Source organism: Apis mellifera, linkage group LG1 (assembly GCF_003254395.2).
Source record: "Apis mellifera strain DH4 linkage group LG1, Amel_HAv3.1, whole genome shotgun sequence".
NCBI lineage: Eukaryota > Metazoa > Arthropoda > Insecta > Hymenoptera > Apidae > Apis > Apis mellifera.
Window position 1 is genome coordinate 27,466,597 of NC_037638.1, and position 13,246 is coordinate 27,479,842.

At 26.1% G+C, this 13,246-nt stretch overlaps 2 protein-coding genes across 7 annotated transcripts in view; both read right to left on the bottom strand.

Moving 5' to 3' along the window:
- Nucleotides 1-54: 54 nt before the first annotated feature.
- Nucleotides 55-1,515, bottom strand: LOC725045 (protein DPCD). Its single transcript, XM_001120941.5, has 4 exons — nucleotides 1,370-1,515; nucleotides 639-841; nucleotides 242-475; nucleotides 55-180 (listed from the first exon to the last, which is right to left on the bottom strand). The coding sequence occupies exons 1-4, from the start codon at nucleotides 1,476-1,478 to the stop codon at nucleotides 76-78; spliced, it is 651 nt and encodes a 216-aa protein (XP_001120941.3). The 5' UTR covers nucleotides 1,479-1,515; the 3' UTR covers nucleotides 55-75.
- A 1,703-nt stretch (nucleotides 1,516-3,218) lies between these two features.
- Nucleotides 3,219-13,246, bottom strand: part of LOC725081 (segmentation protein cap'n'collar) — a 76,230-nt gene continuing 66,202 nt past the window's right edge. For all 6 annotated transcript variants that reach the window (XM_006571716.3, XM_003251740.3, XM_006571717.3 and 3 more), the window contains 6 exons: nucleotides 6,795-7,083; nucleotides 6,424-6,572; nucleotides 6,150-6,326; nucleotides 5,964-6,062; nucleotides 5,484-5,848; nucleotides 3,219-5,362 (listed from right to left, as the gene is read on the bottom strand). In XM_006571716.3, the coding sequence (XP_006571779.1) occupies nucleotides 5,195-5,362; nucleotides 5,484-5,848; nucleotides 5,964-6,062; nucleotides 6,150-6,326; nucleotides 6,424-6,572; nucleotides 6,795-7,083 (1,247 nt within the window). In that variant the 3' untranslated portion in view covers nucleotides 3,219-5,194. The remainder of the gene's footprint in view (nucleotides 5,363-5,483; nucleotides 5,849-5,963; nucleotides 6,063-6,149; nucleotides 6,327-6,423; nucleotides 6,573-6,794; nucleotides 7,084-13,246) is intronic.

The following is a 13,246-nucleotide window of genomic DNA, read 5'->3' on the forward strand; positions in this document are numbered from 1 at the left end:
TCATTTTATAAATATAGCTATGACATGACTGTGGGCAAGCAAAAAAGGAAAAAGTTTTTACAAAGAAAAATTTTATTAACTTGTTGGACACTGTATGTCACCATCTTTTTTTGCTTTTAATTGTAATATTTCATTCAACACCTTTCTTTCTAATTCCAGAAGTGCAGGAGGTTTCTTATACTACAAAAAGATAAATATAAGATTTATATAAAAGTATTGAAAATATAAATATTTGACATACCGTAATAATTAGTGTACTGTATTGATGTGTAAAAGTTATTCTATCCTGTTCTGGTTTTAATCCAGCACGTTCTAAATCTGGAATTCTTATCTTCTTAAAATATTTTTTATTTGTAGTACGAATAGTTATCGTTCCATCATCTTCTGCAGTTACAGAATATACATTTTGCGGATATGGCAAATTTCTTATCCGCCATTCAAGTGAAGTCTTTGTAACTCTTCTTGTAATAAATGGCTATTACAAAAATATAATATACGCATATTAATTATTACTAATTATATTTTGTTTAAAAAAATTAGAAAATATAATATATACATTAAATATATATCGAATATAAAATATGTAATATTTAAATATAAAATATTAATTTTACAAAACAAACTTCACGTATACATACAGCACTTGAACTTTCTTGAATTCCACAAATATCAATATTATTTTGTTTGGGTTCAGGATCTCCAATTTCAACGTTCCAACCTATATCTTGACCAAGTTTACCTTTCTCCTTCCATGCTCTTCTTATTAATACATTAGTTTCCAAATGGTATTCTTCTACCATTTCTCTGCCATCTTCCATTAAAAAATGAACTTTTCTTTTTCCTAATAAAAGAAAAGAAATATTAATCAAAATTAAATAGATTATATATTATATATTTTATAATACGTTTTAATAATAGTTTTATATAACATAAATTATCGGATATTAACAATTATTACAATTATATTTTAATTCTAAATAATAATAAAATATACATTAAAATAGCATTTCATTAATTAACAAGACAAATGAAAATATATAATTATATGTAAATGTAATTATATTGTAATACTATATATTTATATTAATAATTCTATAAAATCAATATTACCCATTTAATATTGAGTGATATATGCATATATGTGTATAATTTAATTATAAAAAAAGAAATAATTTATAACAATGACAAATATAAAAATATTTAATAAAAAAATAAGTAATAATTACATATTGATCAAACATTTTTAAGGTTAAAGCTGTATATCGTAAAGTTTTCAATTCTAAGTAAATTTCAAAATAGCTTTCGTTAAAAAAAATTCAATAGTTTGAAATATATTATACACTGAAATATATTTTCGTAAATACCTTACCGTCTTGAATTATTGCCGTTTTCGTAGCATTTTGAATAAAATTCAACCATTCTTCAGGCGCCATTGATAAATACTTTATTAGTTTCTTAGCAACTAATTCTAAATACATGTATATTTATAGTTGTCATAACAACCACTGGTATTTTATTTAATATTATTTATAAATAATTTATTATATTAAAAACATTATTACATAATAATTTATTTAATTAAACTATATTAATTAATTATATTTTTTTTTTAGTAGTTATTAAATTTTTATCAATAATTTAATAAGCTTCAAATATCTTACTTTTTTCATAAATAATATACATATGTAATATACATTCATAATATACATATATGTATATAGTTATTAGTTAATTAAATTATTAAAAATGTATAAAACTTTAAAAATTTTCATAATATTTTATTAATTCTATTACATTTTTACATTATTGCATATTTTATAAAATCATATTCTTATTATAAAGATTGAAAAATTTTTATTATTTGTCGTAATATTATATATATAAAAAGCTTATATTTACATGATAAAATTTCAGAAATTGTTTTATTAAAAATACTTTTAAATTAGATATAATAAGGAATACAATAAATATGAAATTGTTAATTATAAAATTATTATATAATTTATAACATATTAGAAAGAATAATATAATAAAATAATATAAAACAATCAAAAATATTTAATAATATTAAGACATATATTATTATAAAATATATATAGCTTAAATTTAAAGATATAAAATATATAAGTTTTGAAATTAATTTTATTGTAAATATATATAAATATTTATAAAATATATATATTTTAATTGATAGAAGAATATTTATAGTAATAATGGTAGGATAAAGCTAAAAACTATATATGTATACATTTATGTCGATTAAAAATATTATTATTATATCGATCAAGAATATTTAACAAAATTATCAACAATTTTATCGAATGTATATATAGTATATTGTAATGTATATATTATATATAGTATCATGTATATATAGTATATTTATATTTTTAATATTTTCATCAATGATGTAATTAAGATTCTTTTGTTTGAATAATTATTGAACTATTAATTATACAAAAAAGATTATTTGTTTTAAAAAGAAAATAATTTAAATATTAATATTATATAGCGATTATTAACATTTCATTAACATGATAATAGAAATAATATTTAGTATTATTCATTTAAAATAAAATAAATAATATATTATAAAAAATTTTTATATTTTGCAAATAATCGCAAAATGTATTTGTTCGAGATATAGTAATTCTTTAATAAAAAGATTTTATTTAAAAAAATTATATATTTGGTTATGTTATTTTTGTTTTTATTTATTTTGTATTGCATCTTTTTATATTATATAATTAAATAATATATTAATATTTATATTATAATATTATTACGTTTGCTAAAATTAAAACATAATTCTTTTAAAAATATTTCATTCAGAAAATGTTAGATATGTAAAATAATATAAATCTTATTATAAAATTCAAAGATTAATTTTAAGTTAATTTTAATATTAATAACAATATTACAATTATAATATTTTCTAGCATTATTAAATGTTATTAATATTATAAAGCTCATATTGCATAGATGTATCATATATTATGTGCTATATGTATATATATATATATAACTTATGCAATATTTTATAAAAATTTTATTTAATATATCATTATTATATATTATATCATATTAATTATATAAATAAAATTATATTAATTATATAATTATTATGTGAATGCAATGATTTCAGTGATAATTTTACTTTTATTTGTCAATTTTTTGAAAATAATAAAAAAAATGGATAAAAATATCATGCATATATATGTTGTATTAAAATGTGTAGAGAGTAATTTCCCCAAAGGTTTATTCAGCTTTATTTATACAATATAGAAATTTAATGACATGGGAGATCATAAAATGACAATACGATCAGATGGAATTGAGGATTTGTATAAATCTGATTTGTTTGTACAATTCGCAAACAGAATAGTTGTAAATTATTCTTTTTATAATTCTTAATAATATTCTTAATAATGATCTCCACTCGCCAAATACAATATGTAAAGGCAGCCTACACCCATAATATAAATACAATTGTGTATGTAAATATTAATAAAGATTTGACTATTATAAATTGTCGTCGTAAACAATATCTTTCTCGTTTTCTTATAATCTTATAATATATATATCTCATTATTATTCTGTATATATGTATTTATATATATATATATATAAGTGAATATATATAAATACATATGTCTGATATTTATATATGTATAATATTTATAGAAAATTATTCTAATTATATTAATATTAATATTAATATATACATACAAAGACAAATGTGAAATACCTAAACATTATTCGTCCCTTACATTATATAAAAATATGTTATATTTGTTATATTTTCGTTCGTATTTCAAACAATACTATTATTAATATTGTAGCAATACAACACATTGTGTTAAAATTATCCACATAGTCATATTAATTACTAGATATCTTTATCACTTTATATTACAATTTATTGTTAATATTTCATTTGAACGGATTGAAATTTAACATTTTTGGAGCAGTTTTCTGTACAGAACATTAAACAGTTCATAGAATAATATATATTATTCGATGTCTCTTTAACATATTACCTTTTATTATTTAAATTGTTTTTTTTTTTTATATAATTTATAATTTAAATGCAGATTAACTTTGCATTAAATATTCCTGATTTTCATCATTGCAAGATGCAAGATAATAAATATTTTGTTCATTCGAATGTTTATTTCACATTTACATCATTTATGTAAATATATTTTATCTCTCCCATATCGAATAACGTATAACACATTTATGACATTTTTTATTTATTTCTTTATCAAAATATGAAAATATTTGTAAAGTTTGGCAAGTTAATAATTTTGAAAGTAATTTGATTGAGATAAAAAGTTACATTTATACATAATTTCTAAATTATATTCAATAATCATGGAACCATTATCAGTTATATGAAATATACTATAATATATTTATAACTGAAATAACTGCGCCGAAATGCATTAAATCTTTTTTCGCAGAAAGGCATTATACTCTATGTATATAATATAATCACGGTGCGTAAAAAACGTACATGTACATACATGTATTCAGAATTAAAATACATTGTGTGTCTGTGTGTATGTACGCGCGCGCGCGCGCGCGTGTATAAAATAATAAAAGAAAATTACAGAAAAATTATTTTAATTATACTATTGTAATAGTGTTCCCTTGAAGCTGAATAGGAAAAAAGTGACATTTTATAATATAATTTCTTTTTTTTTTTTTTTTATAGAAAAAAGATCGACTTATATCAGTCCAAATAATAAATACACATTTTTTTTATATTTAAATGTGTATGTAGAATTTAATACTTTAAGTATTAAATCTAGATACTTTAAATGTTGTCTACTTTTTTTCTATTTCTGTAGTTCATTGGTTTATTTATACTATATATTATATGTACATTCAATATTTTTTTTACGTTTGGTGATTATTTTCTAATCGTAAAGAAATATAACTCAATGTGAGTCTTTGAAATATTTTTGTTTATGAATTTCTTTGTTTATTTAAACATGTTGCAAAATATCCCGAATGATAAAGCAATGAATTTTCCTCGCGAATTCTTCGTATTATTTAAAATCGTAAATAATATATTTCGTCTTAGCACCGCGTTCATCTTTATTTTTTGCAAAAGTACGATATTAATATATGAAGAAAATAGAGTTTTTTTCTTATCAAACGTTTTTTTTTTAATTTTTCAATAAATTCATTCCTTATGTTCAGGATCAGGTTTCGTTTTTGGTTCCATTGTCGTAGAACGGGGATGATGAGGATTCGTCTGATTCCTTGGCACTAACAATACATTTCCATCGGCAGATTGTTGAAGACTATATTCGTACGGATGATATTGATTGCCATCAGGATCGCGCAAAGACTGTAAATTAAGTAATAGAAATGTTTAAAAATGTTTTCATGGATTAACCATAATTAATTAAAGTTTGCTAATTATCTTATGATATATAAATGTAATAAAATAATTAACAGAATATACCAACTTGAAACACATGACGATAAAGTTGACTAAATTTATCTTTCACGCGTTGTCTCTCTATAAGCATAAATTCTCGTTCACGAACGAGCCTCATTTTACGATCCCTCATTTCTTTCACTTCATCAGCGAGACTAATGATTTGATCTAGTTTACGCTTGCGACAATTTTGGGCGGCAACTTTATTCTTTCCCCGTCTTCTAATGTCACGTATCAAAGATAATTGAGCTTCACTGAGATCATATTTACTAAGACGTTCGTTAAACTCATCCATTGGAAGATTAATAATATCGTTCACCGGAATAGGAACGTTCAATGCTCTTGCTCTTTTCTCATCTCTAGTTAGATGCTCTTCACCATCGTTTTTACGCACTGAAGAGAAAAATATCAATCGATTAAAAAAGAATTATACTGCGCTAAAATAAAACAATTAATAATTATATTATTATTTTATTAATATATTTTATTATAATACATAATACTTTACCTTTTTTATCACGAGAAACTGGACGCTGAAGAGATCCAGAACTTTCTGCAGGTAAATGATACGTATGATTATGATGAACATGTTCTATAGCTGAACGTCCTAAAAATATGGGGAGGAAAAAAAAGAGATTATTATTATTATTATTTAATGTTAAATATAATAATAAAATGTTATATCATTATTTACCTGATTGATGCCGACTGAAATCTACACTACAACTATATTTTATTTCAGGTTGAGGTCCAGTTGCGCCCTCGATCGGTCCGGAATAAGCATTTCCAGGTGCTCCAGCACCAACTGTATGAGAATCATATTCGTATTTCATTGGAGTTGTCGGATGCGCTGTAGCTCCGAGTGGCGAACCTACCACGTATACGATACATTTTTAAATTCATTGAATATTTATCGCATACTGTATTGAGACATTCGATCGCTCGCGTTTCAATGTTTATAAACTAACCAGTTCCTTGTTCCTGAAAATATCGTTTTGCAAACATTTGATGCTTTTTCTGAGCAACCGGAGGCATCGTACGTTCCGTTTGACATCTCGGAGAGCCAGCATTTCTTCCGGAAACGGAATAGCTACAATCGTACGACATGCGGTATTTGCTAAACATAAAACGAATAATATTATCGCATAAAAAAATCAATATTTGATAATTGTTATTTTTTTATGCATTTTTTGTTGAACTTTTTTCTCTTTAAAAATTAATCTCATTTAATCATACTGATCTTATCTTATAAATAAATTTTTTCCTTTCATTATTTTAATATTCGATTCATTATTAAAAATCGAAATAATTCGATTCTTTTCAATATAATTTTAATCACCTAGCATAATCCATAGTGTAATGAGAATCCGCTTGTGTATGGCTGGAATTAGATCCAGTTTCCATCCACTCGCCATCCGAAAGGGATGGTACACGTTCGCTGCCCATACTGCTGACAGCACTATCGCTCGATGCATCCATCCTTTCATCCGTTACACCCGGAAGTGTCGTAACTCCTGTTGCCGAAGAGGTTGTACCACCAGCTGTCTGAACTCCTGACAAGGCTGCTGCTCCCGTTGGACCAGAAGCGTTGTTATTACCATTATCTAGCATGCGCATGGTGTACATGCCTATAACATTTCATTTGAAAATTAATTAATATATTATTATTGTTATGTTACGATTAAATATGACAAAAGAAAGAATTTCTTAAAAAAAATCCCGACGAAAATAAACGATGAGCGTATAATAAATATAAAAATAATTTTATAAAACGATTCATTAAATATTTCATTTCATTTCATCCGCAGTTCTATTTATTTATTTATTTACAAATAAATGCTTATACCGCGAATAAGTACAAAAATATTTGGTTTTGGTTTAAAATTAGAATTTTATTTCCTTCTTTAATAAACGTTTATTTTTATTACATGTACTTGAAATACTGTGAAATTAATTTTAAAAAATATTAAGAAAAGAAAAAAGATAGTTATTGCTTTATAAATTAATTTTATAAAGTTACATATATATTTTTTAACGATAATGCGATAGTAATATGCTATCTCGATTGAATGATACGTCAAAGTTTTACAGATTTGACGTGCATTTTTTTTTTATCCCACGCAATTTCGAAAAAGTTCACTGGTATATCTTCAAATATTTATTTTTAGACTATATAATTATATGCTAATATAATATAATTAAGTGTTAAAAAAAAGAATTTAGCAAGATTAATAAACATTTATATGTGGATAATTTGTTTAAATATCATAAATATAGATATTTTTATAATTTATATTATATTATATCGTTTATATTAAATACGTTTCTATTAATTGATATTTTTATAGAGAATATAAACATTTTCGAATTTCGAGTTTGAAATGTTGTTGGAATATTTTAACGGTGAGAAGAGAAAATAAAGAGAATCGAACAAGTAATATTTTTAAAATCTTTACAATATTCTATAATATAATGAGTTGAAAAATAATGTATATGCACGATTTTCATTAGCAAACAAAATAAAAATACGCGTACCGCAGAGGAAGGCTCAAGGTCCATTAGTCGCGTGGATTACTTGTTGATTAACCATGCCTATTTATACGTATTAGCTATATTTTAAGACTATTAATTATTCAAGATAAAATATCATAACAAATTATGTAGGAAAATAAAGGAAACCATTATAACCAAGAAATTGTATTAATTTTATACGTTAATCTGGAATAAATCCGTCCTTTACATACGTAAATCAAAAATATCGAACAGGATACAGATCTGATCAACGAAATGAAAATATATGCGTTTAAAAATAAATACGAGTGAAAATATTTGAATGCAATCATTATTATATTTTATTAAATATTCATGTGTACACAGGCTAAAGACAATATTGCGATTTATATAGAAAAATAACATTTTTTATTACGAAAAAAATATAAATTTGGAGAAAAATCGATATCACTTTAGAACGTGTGTCAAATATACACGAGAAGAAGTTAATGTCGGAACGTTACTTTCAAAGATTAGGAACTCGGTCACACGAGCTTCGATAGAACGATCGTTGCGACGAACATTATAACTTGTAACGTCAGTTATAGCATAACGTTGGAATGCATACGAGCTATATCGGTCGAGCATCATGTCAGTACAACGGCAAAAAACAATATATATATATACATATACATATACATATAAATCTGAATTATTTTTCATCGTTAAAAAAATAAATAAGATTATTATTCATACTCAAATTTTGCATCGAATAAGAACTTTGGTTAAATATAACATTGCAAATAGCTTGATATACTTTTGACACTCTCGGAATAATTAATATTTTTCTTTTCGATTACTTCGCTAATATCTCTTTAATTTCGATATTAATAAATTAATAAAAAAAAAATATCAAACTTTGATTCACGATATGTGAGAATAATTAGAAAAAAATTTAGTTTTCTTAATTTTCAATTTAATTGATCAAAAGGTATAGATATATGCATTAGAGTTCCTGCATTATTTATTACACGTTAACGCATCTTCTTAATTTATATATTTTTTTTCTTCTTCATTTATAAGGTAAATCAAAATTTCCTATAACGTGTATCTCTCGGAATAGTTTAGTGATGCAATATTTTTTTATAATTATGAAATGTTTTTTTTTTTTTACAATCATCGTAACGCCTGTAGCATGAACAGTCGTGTGACCGGGTTCTAAGATGCACTAGCACACTGATAATACGTTTCTTAGAATCATTCAGCACATTCAGCTGCCACAGAATCGTACGTGACTAAGATCAAGTTTCATTCGTTCTTATCAACTAATTTTGCGAAAGGAAATACAATGCTTTATTGCAATTTTTTTTTTTTTTTTCATTTCTCGGTATAATACTTGCTATATTACATTTTATATTTTAAGATTAATTAATTTTTAAACAGTCTCGTTTTTTCTAGAAATGTTAGTTTCTCGAGTAATTGTATTTATCACCTTATCGATGCGAAAAACAAAAGGAGAGATAAAGAGGGGGAAAGAGAGAGAGAGAGACAGAGAGAAGACAGACAGACAGGAAAACTATACAAATTCTATTTCTAGAAATAATAATTTGCCATTATTATTTATCGGAACGATGAAATTTTGTAATTGTGCGATTTTAATTAATCGTATTCATATACGACGTTGCATGACGTTTTTACAATATACTCGATATTATTGTCGTTTCATTCATTCAATTATTGTTATTTATAATTTTTCATTTATTATATATTTATATATTCGTTTATTTATGTATATATCCAATAAGAAGTAAATTAATGTGACAAACATAAATAAAAATATATCATGTATGCATGTATATATACATATATATGTAGGTAAATGCACAAAATAAATTGTTGAATCGCCGTGACTCAGCAGTTTTGATTTTAACGATAAGTTATCAGACTTTCTTATTTATACTCTTCAATATGTACATAAGTAATATTATATAACGTTATTCTTATTGAAATAATTAATAATTCCTGTCTTACGCCGTTTAAATCAAACCCTATTCCGAGTCTGATAGATTCAATCCTGGGTACAGAGTTAATCCAGAGTACATTTAGGTCGATGGCACATCAAACACGTGACGTACCGTGCACATTGTGAACTATACCTAACTACTTACATATGTATATGTATATAATACATACATATGTATATATATATATATAATACGAATTCCAAAGCCAACGCATTTATTACGTTTCTTTTCTCTTCCAAGTTGTGACAAATCAGCGAATTTAACGTGTTATTTACATTTTCTTTTTTTTTTTTTCCTTTTTAGATTTTCGATCGCAATTAGATCTAAATAATATTATAAAGAATCGATAAACGTACGATGTTCAAAACATCGGAAAATGCAAATCAAACAATAATTTACATAATTGATCTTTAATGTCAGATAAAATAGAAAAAAAAAAAAGACTGGCATAAAGTATAAAGTACGAAAATATACGAGATATTCAACGATTGGATAGATCGAAACGAATGGATCGATATGCGTTTAAATTTCATTCAGAAAAAAAATTACCTACTTGGTATATACACGATAACTCCCATAGTCGCCATTTAAGCTCGAGAAGAGCTTAATCCGAATCTTTTAAACTTCAATCTTTTCCTCGATCGATCGACAGTTTCACCTTATTGTTAATAGTACATATAAACCGGTATTATATCTCGAGAATTTTCAAGGTACGGTAAACGGTACAATACGTGTAGGAGTGCATGTTCGAGAACGTCCAGCGTAAATGTATTTTCTCTGTAGTAAGCAACTCTTTAGCACCTTTACTTCGCCAGATGTTCCTTTCTCTCTTTCACAACAATCTTCCACGGTATATTAAATTCACCTCCGTCGATGCATATTAATCACGTTCAAATAAACGCAAATATATACACTGTGCGTTCTTCTTTCACGGACAGAACGCGACGACTCACTTGGTTGGTCAAAAAAACACTGTTTAAAAATCCTTGAGATTAACATTTAACCACGTTCGCGATATTCAATAATTGAACCTTTGATAACTATAGATCGGCATCGTTGGCATCGCACAACTCGACATTATCGTGCGCACAGTTATGGAAATATCGTTAATCACTCCGAACCGAGTCGAAGAAATCGACGAAACGCGTTATAGTGGGCGAGGAAAAGAAAAAGAAAAAAAAAAAAGTCGGTGTGTAATACAAGAAGCGAAAGAAATTGGGTGAAACGGATCCCGTTTCATCGGAATTATAATATTTATAGTTATAGGTCGAGTGGAAAATACGGGCGAGGATTCTTTGAATCGGAGGATTTTTTGTTCTCGGAACGCATCACGCCCGGTTAAACTCGGTACGATTAGCACGACGTCGCGAGATACGTAAGATAGGCATTCGATCGCGAACGCAGCGTAAACATTACTACGGTATGTAAGTACTCACTTAAGTTGGTGGCGCGTAGCCGAGAGGCTGACCCGGCGCGGGGCGTCACCACTCGCTTCAAGAGGCTGGTGACTAGCGTCACTTTTCACTTCGGTATTGGACGGACAACGACGGTGGGAGCGACGGCGTACGGCTACGTCGCGTGTCCACCGATTCGTCACACGGCCAACTCGCCTTCCCTTCGACGATTCTTTCATCGATCACTACGAACTTACCGCATTTCGTATTAATCCGTTAAGTAATCGGACGCGTATCCGTGTGTCAAGGGACGATAACGAGGGATCAAACGTTAGAATTTTGCCATTAACCACGCTCGCCGTCCGACGTCTGCCTCATTTTTCACGTAGATTACTTATCTATTCTCCGCGATAACGCTAATTAAATAATACAAATTAGATAAATTCGGGTCTATAGGTTCATTTTTCACCTAACCGTCGTAATTGGCGACTCGTATTAAACGCAAGAATTAAACGCGAAACCGATATCTTCTGTCGTTTCTATGAATACGCCAATATTTGTATTATCGCGTAGGAAAATTCTATCGTTCGATCATATTGTTGCTCGATTTATTTTCGTTATATCGAATATAGCGTCTATCGCGCACACACAGGGAAACACTTTTAAAAACGAAAAACAAATTTACGTTTCATTTTTTGTCTTTAATGTTTATCGCTATCAAAGAAATAGTATAAAACTGACCTTGTTAAAAACAAACTTGTTTCAGCGCGGTCTTGAACATGTATTATCGTTTATGCCGTTTCGCTATGATTGGACTTTAGAATTCTTTCTGATAAACGTTCGTGCTCTGAAAAAGTTGGAAACTTCCGTATGATATGTTACGTTCCGTTGTCTGCCGGATAAAACAAGCGAAATCATTCGATAGATACGAAATTTTATGAATCTCATATCGATAATAATTATATATATATATTATTCCATGATACTAAAATGAAAAATTAAGAATTAATCTGGTGAAGATATTTCAAATATCATACTTTCTTGAGAGAACGTTCTTACAACATTTAATAAATATAATAAATCTGTTAAAGAGTTATAAAAAAAAAAAAAAAAGATAAATATTTTTAAAATTTATCTAAAATAAACATAATAGAGAAATATTTAAATTTATTTATGCAACGTATATATTTTGCACGAATGGAATAATAATAATATTTCTAATTTTATCAATGACATAATAGATCGCTTTAGAAATACTCGTATTTCATATATTACAAAGCGTTAGAGTTCTTTCTATAATACGCATATCTCGTATCGTGAAAACGATCAATTGTTGTTTTTCTTCGTTATAAAACCTAATGTTATTAATAATAACATATTTTTAATATGTATATATATATTGCTGTTATTTGATGGATAAATATAATTATAGTAATTATGTGACATACAATTATAAAAAATCACGTGATTTTAATAATTACATACATGATAAATAAATAATAAATTCTATTTTATTAAATATCTAAGTTATATTTTATTTTATCGAATATTTAAGCGATATTCACGAATTAAAAGGAAGAAGAAATCCTAATTATAAATTAATAATGTTATATTGAATTCAAAAATTTGAATTCTTGATTAGAATTCGTGATATTATCGAATGATTCCTATTTATTTTAATTTATTTCTTATTGATAAAATTTTCCGAGATCTAGGCGATACGACGATGATTCGAATAATTAACGTTGTTCTCTATATAATATAATGGTATAGTGTCTATGATAATCGTGCAATATAATAGAGTAAGGAAACGTAACTGCATAAGTATGCAGCTAACAGTCATTCGTACTTTCACCGCTGTTCGTGGGTGTAGTTTTGCAAAC